This window comes from Borostomias antarcticus, assembly GCF_949987555.1.
Source record: "Borostomias antarcticus genome assembly, chromosome: 4".
In the NCBI taxonomy this organism is placed as follows: Eukaryota; Metazoa; Chordata; class Actinopteri; order Stomiiformes; family Stomiidae; genus Borostomias; species Borostomias antarcticus.
Window position 1 is genome coordinate 13826346 of NC_140237.1, and position 13040 is coordinate 13839385.

Sequence of the window (13040 nt, forward strand, 5' to 3'; positions counted from 1 at the left end):
CAAAGGGATATAATGTACATTTACATGTGCATTTTAGACCCTGATAACACTACTATGTTTTTCGGCGTTATTCCCAAAAAAGACCTACGATTGCACCTAGCAATTACACGAACACGGCCAAAACAAAGCTTTAACCCAGAGGCCGACCAATACAGGCGGAGCCACATTTTGGAGGTCTAAATCCAGAGCTGTGTTCTCGTGTACATGTAATAGGCAGATCTTTTCTAGTGTACAGTACATGTAATAGGCAGATCCGCAGGCTTTTGTAAAAACGATAGGAATAGGGCTACACTTTAACGCTGTGTTCACTTCACATTATAACAATCAAACAGGTGATTTACGAGTTTGAGTTATATAGTAGCCTATCTCAGTGGATACTATAGTTAATATAAATTTGGAAATAAGAATAACAGGAGTCATGCAAAATGATGATGTGGTGAACCAAATAAGGCCTTATCTAGCTAGCTGCGTTCGAGGACAAAGTTGAGTGAATGGATGGACTTAAATTGGTATTCTAGGTAAAGTTGATTGCGCTCAAAAACATGAAAGAATAAAACATAAAAATGTTGCAACACAAAGTAGATGACATGGTGGTTGGGAAGCAAAGGGAACTGTTTAAATTAGTGGCAATATCGGCTGAGTTCATGGAGTTAAGCCTACAACCATTAATCTCTTACAACACAAACAAACAAACAAACAAACAAACAAACAAATAAATAAATAAATAAATAAATAAATAAATAAATAAATAAATAAATAAATAAATAAATAAATAAATAAATAAATAAATAAATAAATAAATAAATAAATAAATAAGGTGAACAGTTAGGCTATAAAATTGTTACTACAGCTTCGCTGATTTAGAATGAACAATTAGACATTTTAATAAAATGTCATTTTTGGATTCATCACAAAAAGTATTATTATTTAAAAGACTACGGGATGGAAATGTATTTGTTGGTGACGAACATGTATTTGTTGGTTACAATTGGCGTTGGTTGGATGGATCGACAGCTGCATTTTAAACTCACAACATTATAGATATATGCTACTAGCCAAGGAAAATATACCCTTGATTGCTATGGCTCAAACTCGTAAATAACCTGTTTGATATGCTCTTTAATAGTGGTGTGATATGCGTTTGCAATTTTGTGTGTAATCGCAGATCGTTTTCCCCGTTCAAAAACGTAGCCATGGACGTCTGTGCTAGTGTAATCCAGGCCTTAGTCATTTCGCATAATCAAATATCAAATCAATATCAAAATATACATCGTACAAGCTTATAATAGTTTTACCAATACATTTAACGGAGCAAAAGTAAAGTTTACTATACTAACACAAGGTATAAGCAAAAATAAGCAAAATATAAGTATGTGTTTGGGCAAGGCTGCAAAAGAACTAACAACCAACTTGTGAATTTAACCGAAACTGCCTTTAGCAAGTAGTAAACTGCAACTTTTTAAATATAAAACTAGCCTTATTGTTTCGACTTGCTGCAACTTTCAGAGATATTTTCCTGTCTTCTGCTTTCACACCCAACAAGACCGTTCCAGATGATTCCCATCCCAAACCTTCCCCTATCTGCATGACTCATCCCGGCAACTGCCTGACCCACATTCCTGCAATATGTCCTCACCTCTGACCAGTTGCCAGTGGTCCAGTCAGCAGGGCAGGGAATGTGCGTGTTGCAAGATGCCGCAGACTCAGGCCGAGGCATATGCTGGCATTGGGAGGACTGTAGGGCCCTCTGTTCCTCCAGACCAACCGCCTGGATGCAGAGCACCGTCCTCTTGGCCAGGCCGAGCCTCCCGCAGGTGGCCGAGCACTTCTGCCACTCCCCCATCCACCATCTGAGGGAAGGGGGGGACATTAGGGAGGGTAACTGGGAGAGGAAGTCCTAGGAGTGTGATCAACCAATGGAAAACGTCAAGGCATAGAAGATTTGTTGACCTCCGTTTCGTGGAATCCCTTTCTGTTATCAGTGTGTGTGTGTGTCATGGTGTTAGAGCCTGTGTGTGTGTGTGTGTGTGTGTGTGTGTCATGGTGTTAGAGCGTGTGTGAGCACCGCTGTGTGATGCGCCCTAATAGCTCCTGTGGGTGAACTCACATGGCAGGGCACAGCACTTCGTTACAGCTGGCTCGTTTATCGTCCGGCCGGGTCACGGGGTCACAGTAGCGCTCCTCCACGATGCCAGAGGTCTTCTCCACACAGTGAACCACCTGCCGCTGCACACCTGGAATACCAGAGGGACAGAGTGGAACAGCTGTTTGAAATGTATCACACAGACACACATAATTTCAATACACGCATACACACACATACACACATACGCATGCATGCGCGCGCACGCACACGCACACGCACGCACACACACATTTCAATTTCTTTATTGGATTTTGAATCAAAGATACAAATCAATATCAAAATTCAACAGTAACAAGAGTCACACAACGCAGTGAAAGATCACATTCACATAATGTAGTCCCAGCAGGGAGTTCAAAGCTATTTATGGATATAGGCAGCAGCATCTTTTCCATATGAAATGACTGCCAATGATGGCAGACACAGAACAGTACTTAACTGTTTTACTGATTTTTTTGCCAGTCCAGCAAGTTGGAGTCCTCACACACACATTTTATGTACGTGCCCTAAGCTGCCAAATATCAAAACTATAATTTAGCAGTTCTACCCACATGCAGAGATGGCATGAGCTAGTGGTTGATATTTTGATATTTTATAGCTAAAGCAAGTGTCCATGTACAGTACATTTCAAAAGAACATCCAATTTCTAAAATAAATACAGACTTGGTGGATTCATTAATCATGACAATATCCAGAGTATTAGGAGAGCTTTCGACAATATTGTTAAATGTATTGCTAAGTTGGGATGAGGCAAACCAGTCAATTTGAACAGTTTCATTAACACACACACACACAAATGCTATGCTATAAGATAAACACAATGAATAATACCCACACACCCATCAAACAGTAGAAAGTAAAAACAGCAGACTGCTATGCATCAACGACAAACACAGTATGTGATGAATTACACAAAACATGAAGAGTTAGTTTCTTTTCTGATTCTAACTGAAAATTGTTTGCCACCATGTCAAATTACTACAGTACAGCATAGCATACAGAGATCATAGCTAAAGTGCAGCTTCTCCAAGATAATACATTGGATGAGGAATACAGCCCTAAGCATAGTTTTGAATCTAGCAAAATGTTCTAGTGTGTTATAAAAAGTCTGTTCACAGTAATTGCAGTTCAAACAAACAAATGAACAGTACTAAAGAGTAACCTCCAAACTATGTTCAGAAAAGCAGGAAATGCAATTTTAGGGAAAAGCAAACTATAGCAGTGTGTTACTGTAGGACACCATGTATTGATGATATTCAGAATATATGAATATACAGAGTCCTAACACACTGCATACTGATATGTTCCCATTCCTGAGTTCTGATATGCTCGGGATATGACAAATATATATAAATGTATTCCCAGACACAGACCCTTTTCGCCCAGTGAATGGTGACGTCAATGACACTAGAGAGTGAATGCAAAACATAAAACATGTCTGCAACGATTCTTAAATGTAGTAGGCCTATATTGTGTTCCCCCTTCAAGAAATCAACGTATTTACAGTAAAAGTACTTCAAACTACATTACAGGAAAAGACTCCCATACTGTTATCCTTGCCAGAGGTGGTTGCACTAAAGTACTAAACGAGGGGTGCCAATAATTCTGACACCTTAGTTTTGTTGAAATTTATTTGGCAGTAATAATTATGATTTTGGTTGATTTCATTGAAACATTATGTATTGTTTGTGCATTGCCAGTCAGGGGTGCCAGTAATTTTGGAGCCTACTGTATTGGCAGCAGGTGTTTTCGCACTTCAGATCTGGGGAGGTTTGTTAACAGGGCACCAGACATCCAATTATGCCACTGCTTCTATCATTGACTCAGTCCATTGATTAGAGAGAGCTGTCTTGATTGGCCAGCAGTTGTTGATTACAGACAGGTACAATGATTGATGGTTGAATCATTAGTAATTCAACCTTCAAGTGTACCAAGATTTCATTAGCAAATGCACAGTGACGCTATAACTAGATTAATTTAATTTAATTAATTCACAATCCGAGTTGTCGTCTCAAATCCAGATGTTAAAACTGCAAATCCAGACGCCAAAACTGAGCTTCCCATCTGCAGTCTGACAGGCTGTGAATCAATACTGCCCACCAGAGCCTGTTAAATGTTCGGAAACAGCAAGGCACAACTGAGGTATTTTTGGATCTCATCAAGTTCACAGAGCGGCAGTTGAATGAGGGATAAGTGGCTTGTGTGTGTGTGTGTGTGTGTGTGTGTGTGTGTGTGTGTGTGTGTGTGTGTGTGAGTGTGTATAGCATTTTCTATGCTACTGTAGCCTACAGGGAAACATACCTTACATGAAGTACAGTAAGCCTAATGAAGTAAGTGAATGAATAGTCCGTCTCCTGAGCAGGATTTGGGGATTATTATCATGCTCCATGGATTCTGTTGGAAACGGCCCCATATAAACTCTGTGTTCATAGGGACTAACCCAAAATTCACCGAAGGCAGTAACATTTAGATGTGAGGTAGGAAATCTGACACCAGCTCATTCTCCTATTCGTTCTTGTTTTAAGGCTCCTACTTTTAGTCCAAAGTGAGGCCCAAACGATTTGACTAGTAAACTATGAGGTGGGCCTTTGCAAACGCTGCTGCAAGTTATTTATCTGTGGTTTGGTGTTTGGTGCATTTGAGTTCTGGTGAATAGTAGTACACTGACTTCCTACGTTAAATGCAATTATTGTAAGTCGCTTTGGATAATGACTGTAATGTAATGTGTTAAATAACTTAAAGGCACTTATCTTTTACAGGTGTGAGTATAGTCTTAGCAATGCACTGCTAAGTAAATGTAATTTATTAGTTACCTTTATCAAAGAGTACCTAAAGAATGGATCAACACTATCTGTTTCTTTATTTCCTTGTCAAACTATTCACTATACAGTACATACCATGACCAGTAGTATTAGTTGCCCAACATTGTGTCTCAAGATGTGATCTCATGTTCTCAGCTCCTATTCCCGGGGCTGGTGAGGCAGCGAGAGCCAAATTAGCATTCAATGCTAACATGATTCATCAGTCAGATGCTGGTTTAGGGGAACTACGGGGCTGAAACAATGGCAACAAGATTCAAGGTCAAGTCTCCAACAAACAGTCCTAACAACAACATGTTTGTCTTTTATTTTACAAACAAAGGAAAGCCAGGGTCTAATCAACCGTAAGCATTTGCAGCAATCTGAGAAGGAAAGAATAAAGACTTAATGTATTCGTCTTGACACCTCTGGGGAACATAACTGTATATTCACAGGAAATTAAATTAAACTATTATCTGGGAAAGCTTGAATTCTCTATGGAAAAACAACTCACAGGAAATTAAATTAAACTATTATCAGGGAAAGCCTGAATTCTCTATGGAAAAACAACTCCAAAGGAAAACAAAACGTCAACAATTTGTTGTGAGGGATTAAATACCCACTACATCAGAGGAAGCTGTCAGGCAAGGTTTTCAGAGGTCACTAGCCACAGCTTTTAAGCAGTTGTGCAGTATGTAAATAATTATCAACATCAGTGGCATATTCACATAAGGCGGGAAAACAGGGGCATCATCAGATAATGTCTTTAGCCCCTGTTTGTGTAACAGATGGAGAACTAATGAAGACAGATAGAAGATAGACATTCCATTGCCCTCCAAAAGGGCACCCACCTAGTCTCAGATGGCAAGAGGATAAACTCTAACCTGACCACAGCTTGACCTTTAAACAGTAGTTGAACTGTGGCTGTTGCTGTATCAAATCAGATCTTTCTCTTTCTGCATGTTGTAGCACCCTCTGATTTAAACACATTGCGATGCATTTACATTTTCGTCATTGAGCAGATGCTCTTATCCAGAGCGAGATACAGGAGGCCCATGAGAACCGGGTAACAGAACCGGGTGACATACAGAATAAACAGGGAAATGTATTTTACTGCTCAAAAGCAGATAGCTTGATTCTGTAGGCTGAGAGGAATCCAGTTGTCGACCTCTTGACGTTTATCGCTAATTGACAATAAGACATTTTGATGCAACAACTGTTTGAATCGTTAAAGGACAATGCTCGTTTTTGACAACCTGGACCTTATTTACAACATATTATAAGACGTTTGACTCACCGAGATCACTTTGGTGTAGTTCGGAGGCCTTTAGAAGAAATGTAAAATCCAGTATATCCATGTAATGGCGGTGGTGGGGGCACTGAGAATGCAGTTTCTAAAAATCTCTTTTCTGCCGCGAAACAGTTGTTTTCATCAATCTGTCTTGATGAATCGCTAGTTGTGCTTACATAGAGAGCATAGGCCTGTTGTGGTATTTCACATGCCTCTGTAATATGATCTTTAGAAACGTCTATAGACACGAAATAGCTTCCTCACTTGCTCCAGCACGCATGCGCACAGCGTGCTGGAGCAGCGATTGCGCGCTGTGCGCATTAGTGCTGGAGCAAGTGAGGAAGCTATTTCGTTTTGAAAGACGTTTCTAAAGATCATGGCATGTGAAAACCACAACAGTTATGCTCTATGTAAGCACAACTAGCGATTCATCAAGACAGATTGGAAGACAGAAGGAACTGATTATCACTTCATCTAGGGAAAACAAAATGTATTATATTTGGAAAGAAGTCCAAGTATCTAAACAGGAAATTGACTATAAACAACTCCAAAAATTAAATAGTATCAGAAACCAAATTTCTTGGAGCAATCATTGATGAGAAATTAAATTGGAAATCACATATAAATCACGTTAAATTGAAAATCTCAAAATCCATTGCGATTCTGTACAAAGCCCAAGATTTCATTTGTCAAGTCACTACATACTTTATATTATTCATTATATGATATACATGACATATTGCATTGAGATCTGGGAAAATACATACAAAACAAATATAAATTCAATATTTCTATTGCAAAAGAAAGCAATACGAATCATAAGTAAAAAACCCTACCACGAGCCAACAAATCCACTATTTATTTGCCTGAATATTATGAAATTTAAAGACCTGGTTGATTATCACTATACAAACCATGTACAAAGCAAAAAACAAATCACTTCCTTCAAGTGTCCATAAGTTGTTTAAAATGAGAGAAACCTCACATAATCTGAGGGGAGTATTATTATTTGAGAAACCTAAGACCAGAACTACTGTTACAAATCACTGTGTCTCTGTAAAAGGGGTTAATATTTGGAACAGCTGTCCTGAAAATATCAGGTTGTGCAATACATCATCCGGTTTTAAGAAACTTTATAAAAAATATATCATGTCTCATTATTGTATGGATACCTAAGTTACTATTTTTGGATTTGTCTGAATTTTATACTCTATTGTTTCATTTAATTATCAATGATTTGTAATGTACAAGGGGTAGGAAATAATAATGGCGTGGCGTCACCCTACACCCTTTCAGTTGTTAATACTGTTAATACTGAATAAAGATTGTGATTGATTGATTGATTGATTGATTGATTGATTGATTGTGCAGGGTGGACAATAGAACACACTAATTTTGGACAAAGCTGACCAATGGCAAAATAATGATAGAGTAGCTGGAACACTGGTACGAGATAGAATGTTCAGAGAGTAATGTTTGTATCAGGGCGGAGTTCTAGCAGTATTTCTATTGGCTGGCTTAACTTGGGTGCAGTAGATATGTATGCTAGAGCAACACACTGTGAAAGGAAGGGGCAATGTTTTATTTTTATGTTAAAATTAGGGACGATACCGAAAATCACAATACCAAAAATGTAGTGGTCGATACCAATACCAGAGAAATTCCACGATTCTCGATACCCAGTTCGATATCACAGTCAAAAAAGGTTTTTAAAAAAGTATACGTGATCTATATCTGCATATGTTTTGTATCAGTATCAATTCTTGTGATATCCCTAGTTAAAATTAGCTAAAATATAAATAAATAAAAAAATCTGTCCCCATCACCGTCTGGCCTGGACCCCTGCGGATAACCGTAACGCTGTCCAGAACAGGACCTCATACCCCAGATACAGAGAATTGCTCATTTGAATTGCTCATTTATGTGTTTGATATTACTGTACTTTACAGCTTCTTACCTGTACCACAGGTGGCACTACACTCAGTCCATGATCCATACTTCCAGAAGAAATCAGTGATGGGGATGTTGTTGTCCGAGTCGCCAGAAACCTCTCTACTGATGGTGTACTCATAGCGCACGCCAGGGTTGGTTTCCTGGAACAGAAGCTGGAACACACAAGGAAAGGATCGGTCGCAAAGAGAATCCCTGAGATAAAAGGAGGTTAACCAGACAGACAGAAACACAAACAAGCCCTCCCCTAGTCCCTGCACCAAAGCACATGCTTTGTTAAGAGTTTTGAAGGTTGAAGTTGATGATAAGGGCAGTTTTATTGGCAATATTTCTGCTGTTAGCAATGGGGAGAGACGTGTTAATCAGTTTTGGCAATGGTTAAATGGACTGTTAATGAAACATTTGATCTCCTGTCAAAAAAAGGCTCCCCATAGAAAAGATGGACGCCTCAGACATTTCAAGTGTATAGATTCAACCCCCTCCGCTCATTCGGTATCTTTATCATTTATTTTCACAACCCTTCTTTTTTCCCTCTCTTTCTATCTCCGCCGCAGCGTCAGTGCAGGGATTTGGACGAGAACTGTATGTTTGATCACAAAAACATGTCAGCTATTCGTGTTTAATTACAACATGTTCCAGTTGTTCCTAGGCTGATGTTGAGAGTTTTAGGATATGAGTGTTGAACCACTCGGAGAGCCACTTATACTGTATCAAGCACAAGGGACAAAGAAGTTAAATCAAACAGAACCGATGCTATCCTCGAGCTACTGTGCAATATACAGGTATTAGAATTTACACTTCCTGCTTTCTCGGGGCAGTCTTTTGACTCATTTTCCTATTTCTCAAACCACTGATTCTTCAGTCCTATCAGTGGAAGCTTGTTACAATGAACCTTTGTGCTTATTTAAGAAAACGTAACAGTGCTGTAATTTCCTCAGCCTTTGTTTGGACAGTCTGACGTTAAGGGGGGTGTGTGAGCTTTGTGGGCTGAGGGTACAGAGTGAGGAAGAGACAGAGCCTCGACACTAATGAAGAGTTAAAAGTCAAGGTCTGGAGGCCGCATGCTGAGCGTCTGTTCAACTGTTGCTCTCCAGGGGGTATCTGGGACAGGGCTGAGGTATGTGTCTCTGAAAGGGATTTATCATGTAAACGATTCCAACGAGGGAGAGAGAGAGAGACAGATAGGGGGAGAGAGAGAGAGAGAGAGAGAGGGGGAGAGAGAGAGAGAGAGAGAGAGAGAGAGAGAGAGAGAGAGAAAGGAATGGAATTTTGAGTGGTATACAGTATGTCCCAAAGCAACTCATAGTAGTTGGAGATCTCACCTGTTTCCACTGGTCAGGCAAATTACGCTAAAATAACTTGGCATGCATGGTGTGTGGAAATGACGTACAGTAAGGTTACCCAAATACAATCATATCAGTTTCACTCACTTTGTTGACCATTTCACCTAGTTTAATCTGAACATCTCTGAACACCTCTTTACCCCCTTTACAAGTACAAATTCACAATAGCTGCGACCATGTACTGTACGCACATGTGCATCCAGACCAAATTTTGTGGACATTTTGTGGACCAACCAACCAGCAAGCAGTAGAGCTGCCATCACAGCTAAAAATACTGAACAAGACATTATTTTGCTGTTATCCAAGGTCACAGGGTGTCAAGTAAAGCAATCAAAATGACAAAATTCAGCAAAGGCAAGGCTGAACCTATCATATTCCCCTGAAGGCACTGCATTAGGAGTGCCTCAGTAGGCATAAGTACCTGATATTAGTAATAGAAAGCTAACACATTATAATGCTCAAACTCACTATAAAATAATAATGTATTATTTGTCTTTCACACAAGTTTTAGCAGGTTACAGAAAGTTTTTTAGTGATAACAGCATTTCCAAAATGACTAAGAGAGGTAAACGTGTGTGTGTGTGGTGTGGAGCGAGCTTCTGATTCCTGGTGAGGGATGGAGTCCCACCTGGCCTAACACCCCCTCCCCTAAGACCCCCTCCCCCGCCTCCCTAACGCCACCCCCCCCCCCGGCCTAGCGCCCCCTCCCCTAACACCTCCCCCCCCTGCCTGGCCTACATCGCTAATGATGCCCGCCGACACTTTCATGTGGTCACAACAGTAGCTGCCTCATTCAATTCAGGGATCATCAGGATTCCCCTGGCATGTTCTCTATACGTGATAAAAGGGAGGAATATCAAAGACAAGCCATGGGAGTTGGGAAATTGGCATAAAAGTTTTTTTTATGACTTCACTTCTTGCATGACTTCACTTCTTAAAGGGAAATTGTATAGTGTTCAAGAGGTTGCAATATGCCAAGTGAACCACAATCCACATTCAGAACCCCACGACAATAACGATCCTACTGTATGAGATGATGATAGAGTTTACATTCTTTGGAGATCAAAAACAAACAATAATTGATAACTGCTCCCGTGTAGCACCCAGATTGTATAGGCCTGTTTTAAGCCTTTGATATGGTTCCCTATGAAACAGACACTCTCTGTTTGAAGGCCAATTTAATCCAGAATAATTACTTATCTAATCCAGACACATCTTGAGAGGAACGACATAAGTCAACCAAATTAATATCTCCCTAGGAAAAGAGCCCCAAGCTCTCTGAATCAATAAAAAATGAGTAGAAAATGTAATACCTAGCAGGCTCTGTGTGTGTGTGTGCGCGTGTGAGGATGGGCTCTTAAATCTCGTTCACACCTAAAAATCAGTTTTCTGATTCGTATGAATGCGAGGATTATACATTGTTTAAATTTTCCAACTGGTCTAGTTTGCATTCATAAAGGCCATTACTCAAACGGTTCAGAAATTGTAAACAAACGCCATGTGGTTGGAAATGCCGTTCGATTATTGGTCATATAATTGGTGGGTAAAAAGACAACCAATTTGTGCAATTTCTACCTGTATATCATAGTCTACGGTATGGTAGCCCACATCATGGAGCACTGTCAGGTTATTTTTGGTGTTATTTTTGTGCCAAAATTCCATGTCCGTGAAGGGATATTTTGTTTTTGCACACACATGCAAATAATGATTAATTTTGCCTTTTCGTTCACACCCAAACGAACCGTACCAAGGGGTTTGGTTCATTTCAAGAGGATTAGGTTGGTGTGAACGCAACCTTAAACACACTTCCTATGTTCAGTGTACATTTTTAAACTAGTCTTCATTACAATTGCATGTGTGTTTGTGTGTGTGTGTGTGTGTGTGTGTTTGAGTGTGTCTTCCACCTGTATCCACACAGGCTCCATGGTTGGTCCAGGGGAGGTCAGATTCTCCAAGTGGCCTGTCCTCTCATAAGTAAATATCGTCCCTGCTGCCTTGTAGTCCCCGTTCCATTGGATAGTCCAGCCACCGTTCAGGAAGTACTTTTCCGGATCATCACTTCGGAGAGCCAAGAAATTCCCAGCCTCGGCCACCTCCTCGATGCGGATGTCCCGTGCCCCTTCTGGGATCAGTCCAATGTCAACGTAGCCTAGGAGACGGTGTCAATGGTAAAAAAAAGGATAGAAGGAAGTTGATGTCATTTGGCATGAAAATAGATCTTTCATTCATCATCATTCTGCATAGCGCTCTAACTTAATCCATTTGGCTGCAGTAATGGATATGAAGATAATGTGGCTATGCACCAGTTATATCTGTAGCCTAAAGTCAAGGTGAATGTATTCAAAATCTAGGCTGACTTTTGAGATGTTCCCACAATTACGAAATGCGCGGAAAAAGACGTTTTATAAAAGAGAATCAATACTGTTGTGCTGGTCATCACTCTTTGAAATACTTGCATGCTTGTATTTGACAAACAGTATTTGATCCAGATCTGAAGCTTTATGATGAAGTGCGTGTCCACGTGCAAGCTGTATTTTAGAGCTGACGCCGTTTTCTCGTTGTTTAGGCTACAACGGGTAATGAGCTCTAGGACACTAGAGATGAGAGCTGTGTTCCCAGTGCTTAGCGCTATAGCACCATGAGCTCTAGGCTTTTTTTTGCAGTTGAATAAAGTTTAACTTTTTGGAATAGAGCACAGGCTGTAAAAGACTTATGACGACAGCGGTCGTTTTTTGGCAAAACCGCAGAGGCAGCGAACGTTAGCACTAGCTAACATTAGCTAGCTAGCTTAACTTGGCTAGTTAATCTGCAGTCTGCAACAACCCGACACTAATTGCTAACGTATCAGTAAAACATCGGTAGCCTAGCCAGCTCTAAACTCCAGCTCTAGTGTTGTCTAAGGAGCTGTAAGCTTGGCGCAGTTCAACTACATACAGGTTGTCTGTGGACACAGCCTAAGGTTACAACAACTTTGGTCTGGATCTTAGTGATGATCTAATATCAGTAACCGAAAACAGAGTGTGTTGTCATACCAAGCCCTTCACTCTCCTCAAAAGTCTTCTTCACAGTCTCGCAAGTGGAGCCATTGCCAAGGCACACCCCACAGCGATCCTCCACAGCGTTGGAGTCAATTTCATAATCACAGCCCACGTTCTGCAACACATACACCCAAAACAAGTTCAACACTCCACATAACACATATTCTACCGCTAGAACAACTGCAGGGACAGTAGAAGATTGACAGAGCTACCTATCAAGAATAGAGGATATCCTGAAATGACGACAATGTGCAAATCCTATTCATGAGTTATACCATTTTCTGCATCCGTTTCCATAGTCATTGGTCAGGGTTCACTATATCCACCTTCTGAATGAATAGAGAGAGCAAAATGCAGTACGACTTTCCTTGATATTTCTAAGACATTCTTCATGCTCTTGAGGCTGCGGTTAAGTCCTTTGTGACATAATGCTTTTCTCAAAGCATTTCAATTCAAATTATATGGCACTCATATATT

General features: G+C 40.2%; 1 protein-coding gene across 1 annotated transcript in view; it reads right to left on the reverse strand.

The window, feature by feature from the left end:
• Nucleotides 1–13040, reverse strand: part of adamts7 (a disintegrin-like and metallopeptidase (reprolysin type) with thrombospondin type 1 motif, 7) — a gene marked incomplete at both ends in the record, with an annotated part of 73449 nt that overhangs the window by 16415 nt on the left and 43994 nt on the right. Inside the window, 5 exons of the mRNA XM_084437338.1 lie at nucleotides 1637–1850; nucleotides 2108–2234; nucleotides 8190–8337; nucleotides 11430–11674; nucleotides 12558–12678. Of these exons, the coding sequence (XP_084293464.1) occupies nucleotides 1637–1850; nucleotides 2108–2234; nucleotides 8190–8337; nucleotides 11430–11674; nucleotides 12558–12678 (855 nt within the window). The remainder of the gene's footprint in view (nucleotides 1–1636; nucleotides 1851–2107; nucleotides 2235–8189; nucleotides 8338–11429; nucleotides 11675–12557; nucleotides 12679–13040) is intronic.